This window comes from Ranitomeya variabilis, chromosome 3, assembly GCF_051348905.1.
Source record: "Ranitomeya variabilis isolate aRanVar5 chromosome 3, aRanVar5.hap1, whole genome shotgun sequence".
NCBI classification, from domain to species: domain Eukaryota; kingdom Metazoa; phylum Chordata; class Amphibia; order Anura; family Dendrobatidae; genus Ranitomeya; species Ranitomeya variabilis.
In genome coordinates, this window is record NC_135234.1 from 43,592,150 (window position 1) to 43,615,366 (window position 23,217).

Here is a 23,217-nt window from a genome sequence, read left to right on the forward strand (position 1 = left end):
TAACTCTTCCCCTGCAGCAGCCACCCCCTGTCCTTTCTGCTGTACATCCCTCTTATTTAGATGCCTCATGGCTCTAATACCCCTTCCCAAAATATTTGCCTCTGCTTCTTTCCCATGCAATTAATGTCTAAAAGATGCATTGTTATTATGTGGGGTGCTGCGGACTCGAGTTGCACTGTGGCTGTGGACTGCACGATTGCCAGTTGGAATACAGCGATGGCCGCATCACTACTTCCTTCATTGTCTATGGGACTGACAGAGGAGGTTCGAGCTCTGCACTCCGCTATCTCCAGCAGTCCCATAGAGAATGAATGGAGCTCTGTTCGGACTGGGCATTTCACAGCTCCGCTCTCAGGATCAGGGGGTAGACCGGCTCCCATTGATCGGAAACATGCTGCTCCTGATATTCCCTGCAGCTTTGCTGGGGATAGTTAAGCAGAGCACTCAACATTCTCCATCAGTCCCATAGACAATGAATGTTGTGGCCACTGCTTTATCCAAAGCCGACATTTCAGAACCCTGTTGATCGGATCAGTGGGAGTCAAAGCGGTCGGACCCCCCAGGTCAGAAAGTTTTCTCCTATCCTGTGGATTTATGATTACTTTCAATGCTGGAAATAACCCGTACGTGGGATATATAAATAGGACTAATAATTGGGACTGTGCCAAAATGAAAGACAAAAACAAAAATGAATCCTCATCAGTGAATTCCTGTGCTGATGATGTGCAGACCATGCGCGTATGTCATATACAGGCCGCAGCGTTGGTGCCTTATGTATGAGACCATTGGGGCCAGTCGTCTGGAGCTGCAGCCTTCATGTGCCATGAGCAGCACCTCAGCACTGAATAATGGTGGGAAGATGGCAGTTGGGCACACGGACAATTTATCTACATATTTTTTTTTTCCCCCCGTTTAGAATTTTTTCCCAATTTCAATACATTTCTTTCTCCACAAATGGCACTAAACCTAAATCATTCCCAGATTGGCCACTGGAGGGAGCACTTGTTCCACGATTCGGTATAGCCAGCGCCTGTGCGCACAGATACCCCACGTTCTGCTGAAGTGTTTAAAGGGAACTATCTCCAGACGGCATCATCCAGACTGTGTGCATTACTACAGAGCTTGGACTTTATGAAGCCGGTGTATCTACTTTGTACGTACGTGTCAGAATGGCTGTATAATCCTGATATGAAAGTTGAGCATTTTATGAGTGCAGCTGATAAATTCAAGTGTATTCATTCTCCGGCCTCCCAGCCTGGCTGACGGGCACTCGGGGCTCCGGCCTCCCAGCCTGGCTGACGGGCATTCGGGGCTCCGGCCTCCTAGCCTGGCTGAAGTCTGCAGCTTGTACTCAGCAGTGTGAGATCTGAGCAGCAGCAGGGAGGCGGTGCACTGAGGAGCTCTCAATCAGGCTAGGTCAGTAGAAAAAAAGTAGCATGAGAGCAGTTTAGAGTTCATATTTTAGTTATAACAGGACAGAGCCTCTAAAAAACAGCATGTAGATCCCAAATATATGCAAATGTCACTAAGGTATATTTGAACACAAACACCCTTTAAATAGAGGCCAAAACAAATGTACTAAAATACACTTCTTTATTAGCTGTACATGATTCATACAGGGGGGATTTAAAAGATGAATTCTACAATAAAGTCTCAAGACTTGTACCAGAAATAATGAGGGGTCACAATGGACGAAATGGAAAAATGCTGCAATCAGTAATGTGAGGGTACCGTCTCACATAACGATTTACCAACGATCACGACCAGCGATACGACCTGGCCGTGATCGTTGGTAAGTCGCTGTGTGGTCGCTGGAGAGCTGTCACACAGACCGCTCTCCAGCGACCAACGATGCCTAAGTCCCGGGTAACCAGGGTAAACATCGGGTTACTAAGCGCAGGGCCGTGCTTAGTAACCCGATGTTTACCGTGGTTACCAGCGTAAAAGTAAAAAACAAACAAACAGTACATACTCACATTCCGGTGTCTGTCCCCCGGCGTTCTGCTTACCTGCACTGTGTCTGCGCCAGCCGGAAAGCACAGCGGTGACGTCACCGCTGTGGTCGCTTTCCGGCCGGCCGGCGCTCACAATGCAGAGAAGCAGAACGCCGGGGGACAGACACCAGAATGTGAGTATGTACGTTTTTTTTTTTTTTTTACTTTTACGCTGGTAACCACGGTAAACATCGGGTTACTAAGCGCGGCCCTGCGCTTAGTAACCCGATGTTTACCCTGGTTACAAGCGAACGCATCGCTGGATCGCTGTCACACACAACGATCCAGCGATGACAGCGGGAGATCCAGCGACGAAAGAAAGTTCCAAACGATCTGCTACGACGTACGATTCTCAGCAGGATCCCTGATCGCTGCTGCGTGTCAGACACAGCGATATCGTATGGATATCGCTGGAACGTCACGGATCGTACCGTCGTAGCGATGAAAATGCCACTGTGTGACGGTACCCTAAGTGCATAATGTATGGAACAGCAGGGCCGCGACGCAGCAGAGCTGCCGAGGATTGAGGAGTCGCTGTCTGCTCTGGGAGAAGGCCTGCATGTCTCCTATTCTCACTAATGGGCCAGTACCTGTCTGACCGCCATTGTCACAGCGCCTGTCTCCTTCTGATGTGGATCTGAGCGGCGCTAAATATTACATTAGAGTTTATGCAAATCAGTTTGCAGGACCGAGTCCAGCAGCTGTGTCAGTAATCTGTGGCCGCTGGACGGCGCCATAAGAGCCACCTCCTGACAGCCGCGACTCCTCTTCTGATTAGCGGCATGATGCTCCTATATAGTCACACCAGTCGGAGAGCGGCGACACATACCGGGAGGTAGTAACCGGCTTTAGGGCGCCCATCCAGTGGCCACAGGTAACTGACATAGCCGATGTATCGAGTCTCACCAACTCTAGCATATATCCATCGCTGCTGACTGCATGGTGTAGTATAGCGAGACTTAATAATGGGCCTTAATGCCCTGTGGGAAACAATGTGGGTTTGTCCTTGTGCTTGTAGATCTGTCCTTTCATGCAGCGGCCGGCCTTGACTTTCTTGCCCGTCACTGATTGAGGAGATTTACGTCTCTTCTCCAGCTCGGGTCATCGTTGTTCACAAACCGACTTTCCATTAAAGGCCTCCAGCACAAATGGCACGAGGCCGGCTGTTGTCTATAGAACAATGACAGGAGACGGCCGGAGCCCATCAGTCAGCGCCGCGCGGAGCACTGAACTATCTCCTGACAGCCCCAGAAATGGTCAGGATTTCAGCGCCAGACAAAAGACAAAAGCACATTGTGCGCCCTGCCACTGATGGGAGCCGAGCGGTCACCAGCGGAATTTGTCATCTATTGTCCTAAAAGTGCCAGTGACACTATTGTCGCCAAAATGCCAGGGATCAGTTTTGTGCACAGGTTTGGACATTCATGGAGAGTTTTAGACAGCTAGGAATTCGTCTGTAGCTCCTTTCTTCACTGTCCGACACTTAGAGTATGTGCTGTATATATAATTTTTTTCTTTTTCATATATATATATATATATATATATATATCTCAGAAATAATTTCTATGTCTCAGTCCTTATTGTAAATAACATACACTGTTAAAATATAATAAGAAATATATATTACGCTAATCATTGAATTTTATGTCCACATGCTACCCAGTGGTGCTGCTAATTTGCTCAATTGGGGTAAGGCTCTGAACCAAATCTGTCTCCTTCTCCCTCTGGCAGCTAATATTATAGTCCTTTCTTACTTACCATGCAGTTGGTATTCCCCTGGCCTTGGGCGCCGCCGTTCCCTTGGCCTTGGGCGCCGCCGTTCCCTTGGCCTTGGGCGCCGCCGTTCCCTTGGCCCTGGGGGCCGCCGTTCCCCTGGCCTTGGGCGCCGCCGTTCCCTTGGCCCTGGGCGCCGCCGTTCCCTTGGCCCTGGGCGCCGCCGTTCCCTTGGCCCTGGGCGCCGCCGTTCCCTTGGCCCTGGGGGCCGCCGTTCCCCTGGCCTTGGGCGCCGCCGTTCCTTTGGCCTTGGGCGCCGCCGTTCCCTAGGAGGCCGTCCAGTTCAGGTCAGGAGAGCCACGGCCCGACTGTACATTGGACTGAGAAATACTTTTGTGTGCAAACGACCTTACACTATTTATAAATTGTGATCAACTGATTACCTGCTGACTCTGTCTCAGTCTGTACAGCAAAGCTGGAAAGTGAAGAATATAGTGATCTAGTTCTTGCATACTTTCCTCCCAGCTAAATCTGATGGCACAGCCATATTCAGAGGTTTTGTGGCATCGCATCCATTTTTCAGATCCTGTTTTTTCCTTTCTGGGTGTAGTCCATACTCCTTGCATGTGGCGGTTTTTACTCTGGGCATTTATACTGCTCCTCCCTAGGATGTGTAATTACTATAATAACCGCTCGCAGATTATAGACTTTTCATCCAATGTCTTTGACTGACTTTGGTGTAAAAAGCTTAATAAATCCCTTTTTATTGCGATGGAATAATGCTTCGGCTCAGTCTGGATTCCTAAGACGACGGTGGAGAATGTAATATTGTTCTCGTGTTAATGCCGCACTCCGCGACCTGTACTTACACGGGGGCAGCCAGATATATCAGGGGCGGCTATCGCCTCCTGTTACATTTTCATAGTTCAGTTAACTGGCCTTTTGTTAATAATTCTAAATTAATTAGGCAGCAACAGTTAATTAAATGAACATTACCAGAAAAACGCAATTAAATTTCTAATTTAATTTTTCTTAGCCGTTATTTGAAACCTGCTTTACAGTTCATATTCATTTTTTTTTTCTTGCTAATTTTATTTTTTTTCTGTATTATTATTATTTTTTTTAATTGCAATCACTTCAATCAATCGTGTTGGCTGAAATCATCGCGCCCTCGGGGGAATTCAGTGGAGAGGATTTTATGGAAAGGCGATAACAAATGCTTTCGCTCGGCGGGAAAGTCTGGTACACTCCGGCATTCTGTGCAACTGTGATAGGAAAAACGTTAAATCTCGGTAAATCAGAATATTAGACGTCCTTAGAGGAATTCTGTGTATGGCCGACTAATAGTGGAGACATTCCTAACCATTCTGTAGGAAGCAATGATGTGTCTGTGTCATACAATATCTGTAGGCAAAATGACAAAACCTGCTAGTGTAGAAGTCGTATACTAATCAGGCTTGTGGTGCTCTGGGGGCGTGGACAAAGCAGTCTTGAGTGTGCTGACACACCCCCTGTGCACCATCAGCCTGATTTGCAATTAAAAGGGTTTTACTCTGTTAACTTAATTGACAAATGCAGGATCACAAAATACGGTGCTAAATTAATGCACCACATGGCGGTATGGTCAATGCACACTCAAAGCAGTCCACAAACATTTGTGCAACCCGTCTGCGACTTGCTGTCGTGCGCACAAAGCCTTAAGGAGTTATTAAAGGGGTATTCCATTCTCCAAGATCTTATACCAGTATGTAGTAGGTGTAATAATAATTTCCTCGTGTGCAGACATTGCAGGACCTTAGGTATCCGTGGTTACGTCGACTGATATAGTGACAGGTAGCTAGTTGCTAGTGGTCATAACCATGGATACCTAAGGTCCTGCAATTCTTACACATAGCGAATCAGGAGAACTATACTACATTTCTAATTGGAGGTATTTGCTAATATTATTATTATTACACCTACAACATATTGGGATAAGATCTTAGAGATGAGAATACCCCTTTAAGTTCTATTAAGAGGTACATTTGTAAAGTTTTTGTTAAAACCAGCAACTTTGTAGTTCACTTATTAAAAATCCTCAAGAAAGTGGTTTTTTTTTTTTTTTTTTTGCTGCTTGTTGCCTAGATGTCAGCCACCTCCTGCAGTCTTTCAGAGGTGGCAGATCTTCTACTCAAGGAGGTTTGTGGTTTTGCTGGATTCGGCCACATTTAATGCCCCCTAACTCTTTTCCAGTGCTACGGGGGTAATGCAGCATTGGGGAGAGCACAGTAAAGGCCAGCAGAGCGACCATGCCCCCGATCCAAACTATCAATCAAGATTGAATCACCCCACTGAACTGATGGAAGCGACCCCTTTAAGGTGGTCTCCATCAGCCGCAGCTTGGGTGCCTCTTTCAGTGTCCCATCGACGTGATGACAGTGGGGTATAGTAAGCCCAAGAGGTGGCGGGTGCAGAAGTGAAGACCAGCTGTCATGGAGGACCAGCGGCCCCTCTACTGGGTGCCCCTTTAATCGGTCATGGAGAAAGCTATAGTTTGTATTTCCACATCTAATGAAGGAAACTGCAAATCTCTGCGCCAAAGTCGTCCTATATCTTGATCCGCCATCATTAGAAGTATGGACATTTTTGTACTTTTAATTTTTTTTGGGTGGCTGAAGCTGAAATGATTAATGAGGGTCTTTGCTTGGTTGGGACCACTAATGTGCGGCTTTCTCGGCGTCGGAGTGACTGGTCAGTGATCCCTTAGCTGCAGGTTGGCGTGCACTTACTTAACGTCTACATGTGTGTCCGGTGGGGCCTATTGATGGGTGCAATTAATCTTGTTTAGCCAGGTTTTCGCTCCATAATTAAAATTGATTGTTTTGTTGTTAATGCGCAGATTTCCCAATATTCGATGGCCGTGAATTCCTTTGTTCTCTGGTGCCAGCTCTCCGCCGAGAGGAGACGCCATTTATATTTACTTCAAACAGGCTTGGAAAAATACTGAACATGTAAACGAATATAATGTAATCTGAATTAAAGACATAAATTAGGCAGAGAGCGGAGCACAGAGCATTCATAATGCATGTCTGCAGCTCACATAACGTGCCAGGCTGGAAGAAGAAGAAAGGGGCAAAACAAAATGATTTCTGAGCGGAAAGTTAAATACTTTCATTCAAAGGAGAAATCTCCACGTCTTCGCTGTCTGTTTCATCTGTATCACTGCCGATCTTTGGGACTGATATTCGCGTATAGCATTTGTTGGAAAGCAGTAACAAGGTTTACTGGAGAGTTTCAGGCATCCCCATGTGTTAAGTGGCTGCGGTCCATCACTTTGTGAGGTCCCTGTGGCAACATATGGTCCCTGTGTGAGGTCCCAGGTGTCAGCTGTCTGTTGCTCTCTTAGGTCCCGGAAAGAAAGCGAGTGCCTTCTCTCTGTAAGCCCTTACGTGGCAGTGAGCATCATTGCCCTCTGCAAGATCCTGGATTGCAGAAAGCGCCACTGTCCTCTGCGACATGCTCCTGGGCTGCCGTGAGGGTCGCTATCCTCTGCGACATGCCCCCTGGCTGCACCGAGGGCCGCTATCCTCTGTGACATGCTCCCGGGCTGCAGCGAGGGCCGCTGTCCTCTGCGACATGCTCCTGGGCTGCCGTGAGGGCCGCTATCCTCTGCGACATGCCCCCTGGCTGCAGCGAGGGCCGCTGTCCTCTGCGACATGCTCCCGGGCTGCAGCGAGGGCCGCTGTCCTCTGCGACATGCTCCCGGGCTGCAGCGAGGGCCGCTGTCCTCTGCGACATGCTCCCGGGCTGCAGCGAGGGCCGCTGTCCTCTGCGACATGCTCCCGGGCTGCAGCGAGGGCCGCTGTCCTCTGCGACATGCTCCCGGGCTGCAGCGAGGGCCGCTGTCCTCTGCGACATGCTCCCGGGCTGCAGCGAGGGTCGCTGTCCTCTGCGACATGCTCCCGGGCTGCAGCGAGGGCCGCTGTCCTCTGCGACATGCTCCCGGGCTGCAGCGAGGGCCGCTGTCCTCTGCGACATGCTCCCGGGCTGCAGCGAGGGCCGCTGTCCTCTGCGACATGCTCCCGGGCTGCAGCGAGGGCCGCTGTCCTCTGCGACATGCTCCCGGGCTGCAGCGAGGGCCGCTGTCCTCTGCGACATGCTCCCGGGCTGCAGCGAGGGCCGCTGTCCTCTGCGACATGCTCCCGGGCTGCAGCGAGGGCCGCTGTCCTCTGCGACATGCTCCCGGGCTGCAGCGAGGGCCGCTGTCCTCTGCGACATGCTCCTGGGCTGCCGTGAGGGTCGCTATCCTCTGCGACATGCCCCCTGGCTGCACCGAGGGCCGCTATCCTCTGTGACATGCTCCCGGGCTGCAGCGAGGGCCGCTGTCCTCTGCGACATGCTCCTGGGCTGCCGTGAGGGCCGCTATCCTCTGCGACATGCCCCCTGGCTGCAGCGAGGGCCGCTGTCCTCTGCGACATGCTCCCGGGCTGCAGCGAGGGCCGCTGTCCTCTGCGACATGCTCCCGGGCTGCAGCGAGGGCCGCTGTCCTCTGCGACATGCTCCCGGGCTGCAGCGAGGGCCGCTGTCCTCTGCGACATGCTCCCGGGCTGCAGCGAGGGCCGCTGTCCTCTGCGACATGCTCCCGGGCTGCAGCGAGGGCCGCTGTCCTCTGCGACATGCTCCCGGGCTGCAGCGAGGGTCGCTGTCCTCTGCGACATGCTCCCGGGCTGCAGCGAGGGCCGCTGTCCTCTGCGACATGCTCCCGGGCTGCAGCGAGGGCCGCTGTCCTCTGCGACATGCTCCCGGGCTGCAGCGAGGGCCGCTGTCCTCTGCGACATGCTCCCGGGCTGCAGCGAGGGCCGCTGTCCTCTGCGACATGCTCCCGGGCTGCAGCGAGGGCCGCTGTCCTCTGCGACATGCTCCCGGGCTGCAGCGAGGGCCGCTGTCCTCTGCGACATGCTCCCGGGCTGCAGCGAGGGCCGCTGTCCTCTGCGACATGCTCCCGGGCTGCAGCGAGGGCCGCTGTCCTCTGCGACATGCTCCCGGGCTGCAGCGAGGGCCGCTGTCCTCTGCGACATGCTCCCGGGCTGCAGCGAGGGCCGCTGTCCTCTGCGACATGCTCCCGGGCTGCAGCGAGGGCCGCTGTCCTCTGCGACATGCTCCCGGGCTGCAGCGAGGGCCGCTGTCCTCTGCGACATGCTCCCGGGCTGCAGCGAGGGCCGCTGTCCTCTGCGACATGCTCCCGGGCTGCAGCGAGAGCCGTTGTCCTCTGCGACATCCCAAGGATTCATTTTACTCTGCCATGCAAGAGTTACGTGATTCTTAGTGTAACATCTAAAAGACTCCTTGGTTTAGTGTCTACTGTTTCCGATGACGCTCGGTGTCCTGTGTGCTGTGTGTTTTGTTTCTAATATGTCATTATTTCTTCTGGTTCCAGATCTCAGCGAGTGGTACTGTAAAAAATCCGTGCTGGCCCTTGTCGACGGAGAGCTGTGGGATATGTACAAACCTCTAACTAAATCGTGCAATATACAGTTTCTTACCTTCAAAGATGAAGATCCAGAAGAAGTTAATAAGGTCAGTGTCCTGCATGGAATCCCCTGCTGGGCCTTTACAAGGTTGCCCAGGACGTAAAAAAAAAAGAAAAAACATTGCTGCTTTCTTTCAGAAAAAACGTGCCACCTGTCTATATAGAATTCTTTTAATTCTGTGCAGACCCTTTGTAGGAGGATATCAAATTCTTCTCGCTTCTGCATTGGGTATGGCAGATTGACATGGGAATTTTAGTTTAGAGGAATCTGCAATCTGAGAGCTTCATGATGTAGAGGCAGAGACCCTGATTCCAGTGATGTCACTTGCTGGGCTGCTTGCTGTCATTTCTATACAATCGATTTTCTCTGCTGTAGATCTAGCAGAGCTCTGATTGCTTAGCCCTGTATAACCCCGCCCACATTGCTGATTGGCAGCTTTCTGTCAATGTACAGTGTACGCAGGAAGCAACCAATCAGCTGTGGGGGCAGGGTTAGACCAGGAAGCACAGGACTCGTAGTGGTAATCTCCTAATAAAACACTGATTTTTATCAAGACTGGGACACACGGCCTAGTAAGTGACACATCGCTCGCTGGAATCGGGGTCTCTGCCCCTACATCATGCTGCTATCAGATCACATATCAAATACCTGTTAACAGATTCCCTTTAAATGTCTTGTCCCATAAATAACACATATTGCCTATCCACAGAATAGATTATACAGGTGCATCTCACAAAATTAGAATATCATCAAAAAGTTAATTTATTTCACTTTTTCAATACAAAAAGTGAAACTCACATGTTATATAGTCATTACAAACAGAGTGATCTATTCCAAGTGTTTATTTCTGTTAATGTTGATGATTATGGCTTACAGCCAATGAAAACCCAAAAGTCATTATCTCAGTAAATTAGAATACTTTATAACACCAGCTTGAAAAATGATTTTAACATTCAAAATGTTGGCCTACTGAAATGTATGTTCAATAAATGAACTGAATACTTGGTCGGGGCTCCTTTTGCATCAATGCAGCGTGGCATGGAGGTGATCAGCCTGTGGCACTGCTGAGGGGTTATGGAAGCCCAGGTTGCTTTGATAGCAGCCTTCAGCTCGTCTGCATTGTTGGGTCTGGGGTCTCTCATCTTCCTCTTGACAATACTCCATATATTCTCTATGGGGATAAGGTCAGGTGAGTTTGCTGCCAATCAAGCACAGTCATACTGTTGTATATAAACCAGGTCTTGCTACTTTTGGCAGTGTGGACAGGGGCCAAGTCCTGCTGGAGAATGACATTTCCATCTCCAAAAAGCTTGTCGGCACAGGGAAGCATGAAGTGCTCTAAAATTTCCTGGTAGACGGCTGCGCTGACTTTGGTCTTGATAAAACACAGTGGACCTACACCAGCAGATGACATGGCTCCTCAAACCATCACTGATTGTGGAGACTTCACACTAGACCTTGGAAATCAAGGTCCCAGAGTCTGGAAGAGTGGAGAGACAGACAATCCAAGTTGCTTGAGGACTAGTGTGAAGTTTCCACAATCGGTGATGGTTTGAGGAGCCATGTCATCTGCTGGTGTAGGTCCACTGTGTTTTATCAAGACCAAAGTCAGTGCAGCCGTCTACCAGGAAATTTTAGTGCACTTCATGCTTCCCTCTGCCTACAAGCTTTTTGGAGATGGAAATGTCATTCTCCAGCAGGACTTGGCCCCTGTCCACTTTGCCAAAAGTACCAACACCTGGTTTAATATCAACAGTATAACTGTGCTTGATTGGCAGCAAACTCACCTGACCTTATCCCCATAGAGAACCTATGGGGTATTGTCAAGAGGAAGATGAGACTCCAGACCCAACAATGCAGACGAGCTGAAGGCTGCTATCAAAGCAACCTGGGCTTCCATAACCCCTCAGCAGTGCCACAGGCTGATCGCCTCCATGCCACGCCGCATTGATGCAAAAGGAGCCCCGACCAAGTATTGAGTGCATTTACTGAATATACATTTCAGTAGGCCAACATTTCGGATTTTAAAATCATTTTTCAAGCTGGTGTTATAAAGTATTCTAATTTACTGAGATAATGACTTTTGGGTTGTCATTGGCTGTAAGCCATAATCATCAACATTAACAGAAATAAACACTTGGAATGGATCACTCTGTTTGTAATGACTCTATATAATATAAGAGTTTCACTTTTTGCATTGAAGAACTGAAATAAATTAACTTTTTGATGATATTCTAATTTTTGTGAGATGCACCTGTAAATGTTTGATTTGTGGCATCTGTCTGCTAAATCCCCCCCCCACTGATCCCGAGAACTGAAGACCCATCACTATCAGCTTGGTGTGGGTCTGACCTCCAGCAGATCTACTGATCAGTTCTTACAGACTCTGGAGGCAGCTACTCACGAGAGCCCCCACTAACCAAACTACACCATGAAGACCAAAGATCTCCAAACAAGTCAGGGACAAAGTTGTTAAGAAGGTAAAACTCAGGGTTGGGTTATTAAAAAAACACAAACCAAAAACAATCTCCACAGTGAAACGTGGTGGTGTCAGCATCATGCTGTGGGGATTTTTTTCGGCGGCATAGACAGGGAAAATGGTCCAAGTTGAGGGGAAGATGGATGGTGCGAAAAACAGGTGTATTGTCGATCAAAACCTGTTTGTCTGTCAGTGATTTGAGACTGGGATGGAGGTTCACCTTCCAACAAGACAATGACCCAAAGCTACTGCTAAAGCAACACTCGAGTGGTGTAAGGGGAAACGTGTAAATGTTATGGAGTGGCCCAGTCAAGGCCCAGACATTAATCCAATTGAGAATCTGTGGTCCAATTTGAAGATCGCTGTCCACCAGAGGAAACCATCTAACCTGAAGGAGCTGGAGCAGTTCTGCCTTGAGGAATGGGCAAAATCCCAGGGTCCAGATAGAAACTTATCCAGACTTGTGGCTTTAATTGGCGCAAAAAGAGGCTCCACAAAGTACTGACTTTATGGGGGCGAATAGTTTTGCACACTGAAGTTTTCAGTCCTATTTGTTTGCTTCACAAAAAAAAGAAAAGCGAATGTTCACAGTTGTAGGCATGTTCTTTACGTGAACCAATGCATACCCTCAAAAAAAAAAAAAAAGTATAAAAAAAAAAATTAAATTCCAGGTTGTGAGATAGTAAAACACCCAAAAATGCTAGTGGGGGTGAATACTTTTGCAAGCCTCTGTCTTGGGTCCATCAGTATCTTGTGACCGGACGGTCCCCCAGGGATCATACTTGGATGCTTATTGATTAGTAGGATGGTGCCAGTGCTTCCTGCCCCTTACTCGGATGGTGTATTCTGCTCCCTTTCTGATCATTGGGCTGAACGCTTCTGGGATAATCCCTTCTTGTCTATGTGCAGCTTAGCAGTGACGTGCTGCGGAGCCTTAAACCATCGCGCTCCGGCTCATTTATCAACCCCTAATCTAGAAACACAAAGGCTCCCAGCAGCATCAATAGGGCTGACTGGTATCTGATCCATGCAAGACACACGACCTTTTCACTCCTCGCTATGATCAATGCAGTAGGAAAATTGACAACGATCAGTTTTCTGAGCAAATCTCCTGTCCCAAACGAGTCTCCCTTTGTGTCGTGTACTCAATAGGCGCTGACACGGCCCTTTGTATAGTCACACGCAGGATTTCATGTGTGGTTATTGAAAATGGATATAGTTCTGTTTACAAATAGGAACAAAGCTCTGACATTAACGATCGCCCATATTTAACGAAAATCCGTGCCTCCTCCGGAATAAATGAGTGCGTCTCCAACTAGCAGGGGGGAAGACACGACTTGCAGATATTATAAGCCAGTTACACTGAACCATTAAATGCCTCTGAAATTAAAAAGAAGACAACTGTAGATACATGTAAAAAAAAAAGTCCCACCATTTTGTGTCAACAACTTCAATTCAGACCTACAGTTAGGTAAAAAAGTGTTTGCCCCCTTCCCGATTTCCTATTCTTTTGCATGTTTGTCACACTTAAATACTTCAGATCACCAAACAAATTTAGCTATTAGACCAAGATAACACAAGTAATCACAAGATGCAGTTTTAAATTGATCTTTTTTTATTTTGGGGGGAAAAAGAAATCCAAACCTACAGGGCCCTGTGTGAAATATTGATTGCTCCACCTTTAGACATAAATTAGCTGTGGCTTATCACATGTTTGGGAAGCCGAGTTCAAATTCCCCAGCTACACCCAGGCCTGATTATTGCCACACCTGTTCTCAATCAAGAAATCACTTAAATAGGATCTGCCTGACAAAGTGAAGTAGACCAAAAGTTCCTCAAAAGATAGACCTCATTCCGTGATCCCAAAAAATTCTAGAACAAATGAGAAACTATTGAGATCTATCAGTCTGGAAAAGGGTTATGAAGCCATTTCTAAAGCTTTGGATGTTCCAGCAAACCACAGTGAGAGCCATTACCACAAATGGTATAACATGGAACCGTGGTGAACCTTCCAGGGAGTGGCCAGCCAAACAAAATTACCCCAAGAGCGTAGCGACAGCTCATTCAAGAGGTCACATTAGACCCCACAACAACATCCAAAGAGCTGGAGCTTTAAAGTCCTTGGCAGTCGGATACCACCAGTGACATTAAGCAGAAGACAGATGCTGGGTTGAGTTGAAAACACATATATTATATTCTGTACAGAATTTTTTGGCCTGGGTGGGGAAAAAAATGCTGCAGAGTAAAATGCTTTAAAAATGGAAGAGTTATAGGGAATCCGTCAGCAGGTTTTTGCTATGGAATCTGAGATCAGCATAAAAGGCATGTAAAGGCTGAGACCCTGGTTCCAGCGATTTATCCCTTACTGGACTGCTTGGAGTAGTTTTCATAGAATCCCTGTTTTCTCTGCTGTACATGTAGCAGTGCTCTAATTGCTGAGCTGTGTATAACCCCGCCCACACCACTGATTGGCAGCTTCTTGTGTACAATGTCAGCAAGCTGCCAATCAGTGGTGGAGGTGGGGTTACACAGATTAGCTGGACTGCCTTGCAGTTGACACTTAGTCCTGCAATGATAATCTCCTGCTGATAAAACACTAATTGTATTGGAACTATAGGAACCTGCTGAGCGAGTGACACATCACTGGAATCAGGCTCTCTGTCCTTAGATTATGCTGCTCTCAGATGAAATGGTAAAGACTTAATTACTGATTGCCTTTTTATTATGTAAAATGCAACGCGAATGAACAAAAGAGTCATCTAAATCAAAGCTATATTCAATGTGATCATAAATGCCTGAAAGTCTCTTTCTATCCATTATCCACTTTGCAGTCCGTATTTGCAGTCTGTTGGGTGTGTGTTTTCTTTTTTTTGGAGCATGTCCATCTGATGGGGAACAATCCAGACTAGGCACTGTGCATCCAAAAGACTCCGAAAACCAGAAAAACTCTCCCAAAGAAGGAGCCGTTTCCATGAGAAAACGCATAATTTTTGGCCACCACCATAACACCTCTGTGTGTACTTCATATCTAAAGGATTTGCAGATTTAGTGTGAATCATGGACATTGTTTTTTTTTAAATTTTTCTATATTTGTGTTGCAAAAAGAACAAGTTCCTAGATTTTCTGCTCTGCAGCTCATTGCTTCCGGCACTGTTGGGAGTTGAATGTGTTTTGAAGTTACGATGACCCGAAATAGGCCGTTATCACATAATGCGGCCCCCACTATGCGGCTCTATTTTACAGTGTGGTGGTCTCCTGTTAGCAGATGCATTAATAGTGGTGTTCTGGGTTTCAGGCTTACTGGCGTTCCTGTGCGGCCATACTGGGACACGTGTTGGAGCAAGCTTTCAAAGATGACTACACCGTGGACCTCGTCAGGGCTCCAGAAATACCAGGTCGGGTTCAGCCTTTCTTTGTATAAATGAACTAAAGTGAGAATTGTTTTCTATAAAGACCATGCTCGGACTTCATAGCGTAAGCCACGGCCATCTGCCAAATCCATGCCATGATGCCATTGACTTACAGTGGGGATTGTTGGCTTCCATCAGGGTCTTCATCACTTTGTCAGGAAGAGTCAATGCTATGCGCAGGGTTGTTCTTAAAGATAACGAAATTTACAACATTCCCTTAAAAAGTTCTATTGGATAAAAGAAGATGCTGTTTTTAAAGGGGAATAACCTTGTGTAATGAGAAGTTCTTCCTGTTTTTTTGTATCCTTTTTCAACTGTTTGCAGGATTTTTACTTGCTGTCCATCAGTAGACTTGTCACATACTTACCTGTCACCAGGTTTATCCCATATAAAGTACGGCCACCGCCATTAGGGCCTCTCTTACAGCACACCGGAATGTTGTAAAAAATAAAAAAGTCCCCAATCCAATCTGCAGATCCCAATAAAGACCTTTTATTATTCTCACAGAAGGGGCAATCCAATCTGATGGGCGTATCTGGTCTAGGTCTGGCGCCTCCTCTCTTCTTATGATCGGCGTCCTGCTTCTTGTGGATGACACATCCTACTTCATCCGCACAGTGTCCTCCATCGTGCTTCTCTCTGATGTGCTGAGGGCAGAGCAAAGTGCTGTAATGTGCATGCGCTGACAAAGGCCAAGAGCGCCTATAACCCAGAAGTAAAGCCGGCTTATACACATTACTGTGCCTTTTTTCTGCCAGGAACCATTCGGCTATTTATACCATAGTTCAGGGGCCGTACAAAATGATCAACTCAAAATATCCTGCTATATGTGGTCAAACATTTAATTTAACCCCCCCCCCCCCCCCCCCAATGTTATGGCTAGCACTGCTTCTCTTTGAGGCTGTGATGTCGGGTGGTATTGATGATGCTACTCACACTTTGCTTTTCCACATCTGTGTTGGTCTGGAGTGCAATTGACTCTTTGCAATCAATTTTGAAAAGAACCTTCAGCAATAAATTGTTCTGATTATATTACACTACTTCTCTCCTCACAGTGGGAAATGTATCACTGCTCCTATAACATAGAACTCAAGAAATGGGAGGTCTGCAGTATATACATCACACAGGAAACGGTGGGCTGAAACATATACATCACATAGGAAACACTGAGCTGAAGCATACACATCACCTAGACGTTGGGGCTGTAGCATACACATCACCCAGGAGATGCAGAAATGAACCATACACATCACATAGACGCTGGGGCTGGAGCGTACACCTCATACAGGAGACGCTGGAGTGTACACCTCACACAGGAGACGCTGGGGCTGGAGCTGGAGCATACACCTCACACAGGAGACGCTGGGGCTGGAGCGTGCACCTCACACAGGAGACGCTGGGGCTGGAGCGTGCACCTCACACAGGAGACGCTGGGGCTGGAGCGTGCACCTCACACAGGAGACGCTGGGGCTGGAGCGTGCACCTCACACAGGAGACGCTGGGGCTGGAGCGTGCACCTCACACAGGAGACGCTGGGGCTGGAGCGTGCACCTCACACAGGAGACCCTGGGGCTGGAGCATACACCTCACACAGGAGACGCTGGGGCTGGAGCGTGCACCTCACACAGGAGACGCTGGGGCTGGATCGTGCACCTCACACAGGAGACCCTGGGGCTGGAGCGTGCACCTCACACAGGAGACCCTGGGGCTGGAGAATATTCATTACCCAGGAGACTCTGGGGCTAGATCATATACATCACCAAGGACACTGTGGGGCAGGAGCATATAAATAGCGTAGGAGATGCTAGAGCATATACATCATCCAGGAGACACTGTAAGGAGAAAATACATCACAGGTACATGGGGGGCTGCAAGGCATATACATGACCGGAGAGTCTGGTTTATATACATCACAATAAACGATGTGGTTGGTGCATATACAACCCCAGGTACACTGGGCTGTGGAGCATCACATAGTGAACACTGGGGGTACTGTGTTCATTGGTGCTGACACCACCCACAAAGTATGTTCTGACACTGGCCGGCGTCCCGACGTAATACTTCATTGCATGGGGCGCAGCGTTTAGTAGTGAACGTTGCATGCTCGTCTTGTAAGGAGCATTTAAAGGACCGGCAAACGTGGCCATAGTTCCGAGCAATGTGGTCCCCAGGAATTTGGGCTGGAGAAAAGGCCAGAGGTTCCCCACCCCTGGGCTAAAGCTATACTGCTCCTATTTTATTTTTATTTTTTTATATTTTTTTCTTTTTTTGCTGATATTGGGGAAATATATGTAAAAATAAATTATGTCTATTTTTAAAATTTATTACAATTTTTACATATAATTTTTTTTTTTTTTAAATTTAAGTTTTTGCAGTATTTTATTAATTTATTTCACATACCGTGTATACTCGAGTATAAGCCAAGACCCCTAACTTTGCCACAAAAAATTTGGAAAACTTAATGACTCGAGTATAAGCCTAGGGTGGGAAATGCAGCAGCTACCGGTAAATTTCAAAAATAAAAATCGTTATTAATAAAAGTAAAATTAAGCAAGACATCAGTAGGTTAAATGTTTTTGAATATCCATATTGAATCAGGAGCCCCATATAATGCTCCATACAGTTCATGATGGGCCCCATAAGATACTCCATATTAAACTAGGCCCAATATAATGCTTTGCAAAGGTTAATAATGGCCCATAAGATGCTCCTTAGAGACATTTGCCCCATATAATGCTGCACAAAGGTTAATAATGGCCCCATAAGATGCTCCATAGACACATTTGCCCCATACAGTGCTACATAAAGATTAATAAGGGCCCCATAAGATGCTCCATGGAGATATTTGCCCCATATAATGCTGCACAAATGCTGATTATGGCCCCACTAGATGGTAGCCCGATTCTAACGCATCGGGTATTCTAGACTATGTATGTAGTTTATTTATGAAGATTTTATAATAATACATTGAATACACAGGATTCGGCCGGCCTCGACCAATTAGCGAAGCGTGGTTCAAATCCCACGCCAATTCACGGCCGGACTGCGCCTGTCGCTGATTGTTAGCGGCCGGCCACGTAGTATATAACAGCCCATGTAGTATATTTCACAGCCATGTAGTATATAGCACAGCCCACGGAGTATATAGCACAGCCCACGGAGTATATAGCACAGCCCACGGAGTATATAGCACAGCCCACGGAGTATATAGCACAGCCCACGGAGTATATAGCACAGCCCACGGAGTATATAGCACAGCCCACGGAGTATATAGCACAGCCCACGGAGTATATAGCACAGCCCACGGAGTATATAGCACAGCCCACGGAGTATATAGCACAGCCCACGGAGTATATAGCACAGCCCACGGAGTATATAGCACAGCCCACGGAGTATATAGCACAGCCCACGGAGTATATAGCACAGCCCACGGAGTGTATAACAGCCCACATAGCATATAACACAACCACGTAGTATATAACAGCCCAAGCAGGTAGTGTATAACACAGGCCACGTAGTGTATAACACAGGCCACGTAGTGTATAACACAGGCCACGTAGTGTATAACACAGGCCACGTAGTGTATAACACAGGCCACGTAGTGTATAACACAGGCCACGTAGTGTATAACACAGGCCACGTAGTGTATAACACAGGCCACGTAGTGTATAACACAGGCCACGTAGTGTATAACACAGGCCACGTAGTGTATAACACAGGCCACGTAGTGTATAACACAGGCCACGTAGTGTATAACACAGGCCACGTAGTGTATAGCACAGCCCACGTAGTGTATAGCACAGCCATGTAGTATATCGCACAGCCCACGCAGTATATCGCACAGCCAGCATCAATAGTAAAAAGTTGGTCACACAGGGTTAATAGCAGCTTTAACGGAGTGCATTACACCGCGGCATAACGTGGTCCGTTAGCACTGCCATTAACCCTGTGTGAGCGCTGAATGGAGGGGATTATGGAGCGGGCAGTGACTGTGGGGAGGAAGGAGCGGCCATTTTGCCGCCGGACTGTGCCCGTCGCTGATTGGTCGTGTCTGTTTTTCCGCAACCAATCAGCGACTTGGGATTTCCATGACAGACAGACAGAAGTGACCCTTAGACAATTATATATATAGACTAGATGGTAGCCCGATTCTAACGCATCGGGTATTCTAGAATATGTATGTAGTTTATTTATGAAGATTTTAGAATAATACATTGAATACACAGGATTCGGCTGGCTGCGACCAATTAGCGAAGTGTGGTTCAAATTCTGCGCCAATTCGCGGCCGGACTGCGCCTGTCGCTGATTGTTCGCGGCCGGCCACGTAGTATATATCACAGCCACGTAGTATATATCACAGCCACGTAGTATATATCACAGCCACGTAGTATATAGCACAGCCCACGTAGTATATAGCACAGCCCACGTAGTATATAGCACAGCCCACGGAGTATATAGCACAGCCCACGGAGTATATAGCACAGCCCACGGAGTATATAGCACAGCCCATGGAGTATATAGCACAGCCCATGGAGTATATAGCACAGCCCATGGAGTATATATCACAGCCCACGGAGTATATAGCACAGCCCACGGAGTGTATAACAGCCCAGATAGCATATAACACAGCCACATAGTTTATAACAGCCCACGTAGCATATAACACAGCTCACGTTGTATATAACAGCCCACGCACGCAGTATATAACACAGCCCACGTAGAGTATAACTCAGCCCACGTAGTGTATAACACAGCCCACGTAGTATATAGATATTGCACAGCCCACGTAGTATATAGATATTGCACAGCCCACGTAGTATATTGCACAGCCCATGTAGTATATTGCACAGCCCACGTAGTATATAGCATTGTGGGCATCATATCCCTGATTTAAAAAAAAAAAAGAATTAAAATAAAAATTAGTTACATACTCACCTTCCGTTGGCCCTGGATCCAGGCGAAGTGGTTACCGACGCTCCTCGCGCACTCCGGTCCCAAGAGTGCATTGCGGTCTCGCGAGATGATGACGTAGCCGTCTCGCGAGACCGCTACGTTATCATCTCGCGAGACCGCAATGCATGGAGCGGTCACCGGAGAGTCGCGAGGAGCTGGAAAGGCCTGTTCTGGATGCGAGGGGCCGACGGTTGTTGAGTATATACCGTATTTTCCGGCGTATAAGACGACTTTTTAACCCCTAAAAATTGTCCCAAAAGTCGGGGGTCGTCTTATACGCCGGGTATGGCATGTGCAGGGAGCGATCCTGGATGTTCCCAGGGTCTGAAGGAGAGGAGACTCTCCTTCAGGCCCTGGGATCCATATTCATGTAAAAAATAAAGAATAAAAATAAAAAATATGTATATACTCACCCGTCCGAGAAGCCTGGCTGTCACCGCTGCACGCGTCTTCCTCCGTTCCTAAGAATTGCAGAGCGTGAAGGACCTTCGATGACGTCACGGTCAGGTGACTGGTCACATGAGCGGTCACGGACCAATCACAGGACTGCGACGTCATCGAGGGTCCTTCATGCTCTGCAATTCTTAGGAACGGAGGCAGACGCTTGCAGCAGTGACAGCCAGGCTTCTCGGAGGGGTGAGTATATACATATTTTTTATTTTTATTCTTTATTTTTAACATGAATATGGATCCCAGGGCCTGAAGGAGAGTCTCCTCTCCTCCAGACCCTGGGAACCACACGCCGTATAAGATGACTGGGCGTATAAGATGACCCCCGTCTTAAACAGCGGGCATATCCCAAATTCCATATTTTATATGGAAAAGTTGGGGGTCGTCTTATACACCAGAAAATACGGTAACTATTTTTTATTTTTTTAAATTATTTTTAACATTAGATCTTTTTACTATTGATGCCGCATAGGCAGCATCAATAGTAAAAAGTTGGTCACACAGCAGTGGTAATGGACTGCGTTGCACCACGGCATAACGCGGTCCGTTAACCCTGCCATTAACCCTGTGTGAGCGCTGACTGGAGGGGAGTATGGAGCGGGCACTGACTGCGGGGAGGAAGGAGCGGCCATTTTGCTGCCGGACTGTGCCCATCGCTAATTGGTCGTAGCCGTTTTGCCGCAACCAATCAGTGACTTGGATTTCCATGACAGGCAGAGGCCGCGACCAATGAATATCCGCGACAGACAGACAGAAGGACAGACGGGAGTGACCCTTAGACAATTATATAGTAGATAACATGCTCCATAGAGACATTTGCCCCATATAATGCTCCACAAATTCTGATTATGGCCCCATATAATGCTTCACAAATTCTGATTATGGCCCCATAAGATGCTCCATAGAGATATTTGCCCCATATGCTGTTGCTGCGATTAAAAAATATCACATACTCACCTCTCATCGCTCAGGCCCCCAGCATTTGCGTATTCACCTGTCCTCGTTCCACCGCCCGGCGCCGCTCCGTCTTCCCCATTCTCTGCACTGACTGTTCAGGCAGAGGGCGCGCACTAACCACGTCGTCTCGACCTCTGACCTGAGCGTCACAGCAGAGGACGCGGAAGACGGAGCCTGGCGGTGGAACGAGGACAGGTGAATATCTTGCAATGCTGCTCACACTCCCCATTATACTCACCTGCTCCTGGCGCAGCTCCTGGCAGCTTCCCTGATGGTCTTCTCTGGGCGCTGACAGCTTCTTCCAGTGTTGAGCGGTCACCGGTACCGCTTATTACAGTTATGAATATGCCCCTATGGGAGTGGAGTTGCGTCCATATTCATTACTGTAATGAGCGGTACCATGTGACCCCTCAACGCTGGAAGAAGCTGTCAGTGCCCGGAGACCATCGGAGATGCAGGGACCGCGCCAGGAGCAGGTGAGTATGTGACAGCCACCGACCCCCCTGGGACAATGACTCGAGTATAAGCCGAGAGGGCCACTTTCAGCCTAAAAAAATGGGCTGAAAATCTCGGCTTTTACTCGAGTATATACAGTACTTTGCCCTCCAAAAGACCTGCATTATTTTCTATGTAAATTGGGGCTGGTATGTTAGCCCCAGTTACAGGAGACCTCCTATCTGCATAGCAGAGACTGGGTCTCCTAGATCCCATCAGATCCTGCTCCCTCCCTACACCTGGGTATCACATGATCACTGGGTCTGGAGGAGGAAGCACGGTCAGTGGTTCCTCATCTATACACCCATGGGCTGGTTCAACGTTTTGAACACATCGATTTGAAAGTCAAACAGGATAATAAAGCGTGTTTATCCCCTGTGTGGAGTCTGGCTGTGTCTGACAGCCGGATGCTCCCCTCCACAGTCTCAGAATCTTCTGCGAGCTGGTTACTAGGCAATGATGTTTCAGAACGGCAGTGCAGCGTAAAGTGGGAACATTTATAGATGATGGGTGGTCCAGAAGTAGTTAAAGAGTTATTGCAAGCCCATTGCCATGAGTGACTGATAGACACCGCTGTGAATGTAGAGGAGGCTATGATTGAGCAGCCGCCTCTACGTCCGCAGCAGCAGGGATCAGAATGCCCCTTTTAATACATGTGCTCTGTGAAGAACCGCCATTTCCGATCTCTAGCACTTCCCGTCTAAATTAACCGCTGCCACACATCACACATAATAAGTCATCTATATGGAGTATTTTTCGTTTGCATTTTCAGCATTGGGAAAATGGGAGTGAATAAAATCTAAAGAAAATGAGACAATGATGTGAAATAATATGTGAAGAGCCTGCGCTGTGTTAATTAGTATGGTTATTACGGCACGTTAATGAAAACATGGAATCTAATGACTTGGTAATTAGAGGGGTACTATAAGGTGGGCAGTGCCAGGGAAGGGAAATTGCATATTGTGATTTCTCATTACACAGCCCGTACCCGGCATCTGTCATAATGAGACCTTCGGCTGCCTCGCTTTATAATTAAACTTCCAGGATGTTTGTGTATTTGTGCTGCTGTGATATTTCCCTCAGTAATTGTCACTTTTCATATTGTTGATATGATTGGGGTCACGGGTTTGTTCCTTTTGTTTCTGGCAGATATTATCACAGACTATCGGCCGTGAGCAGTTGGTGCCGCCCGCACAGCTCCTGTATTACCGGGGGAGTTACTGATGACTGTATGGATGAGATGGTCACACTGGTGA

General features: G+C 47.8%; 1 protein-coding gene across 1 annotated transcript in view; it reads left to right on the top strand.

Moving 5' to 3' along the window:
• MRPL39 (mitochondrial ribosomal protein L39) overlaps window positions 1–23,217 on the top strand; it is a 130,173-nt gene that overhangs the window by 9,609 nt on the left and 97,347 nt on the right. The window contains exons 3-4 of the mRNA XM_077294011.1: window positions 9,124–9,263; window positions 14,992–15,091. Of these exons, the coding sequence (XP_077150126.1) occupies window positions 9,124–9,263; window positions 14,992–15,091 (240 nt within the window). The remainder of the gene's footprint in view (window positions 1–9,123; window positions 9,264–14,991; window positions 15,092–23,217) is intronic.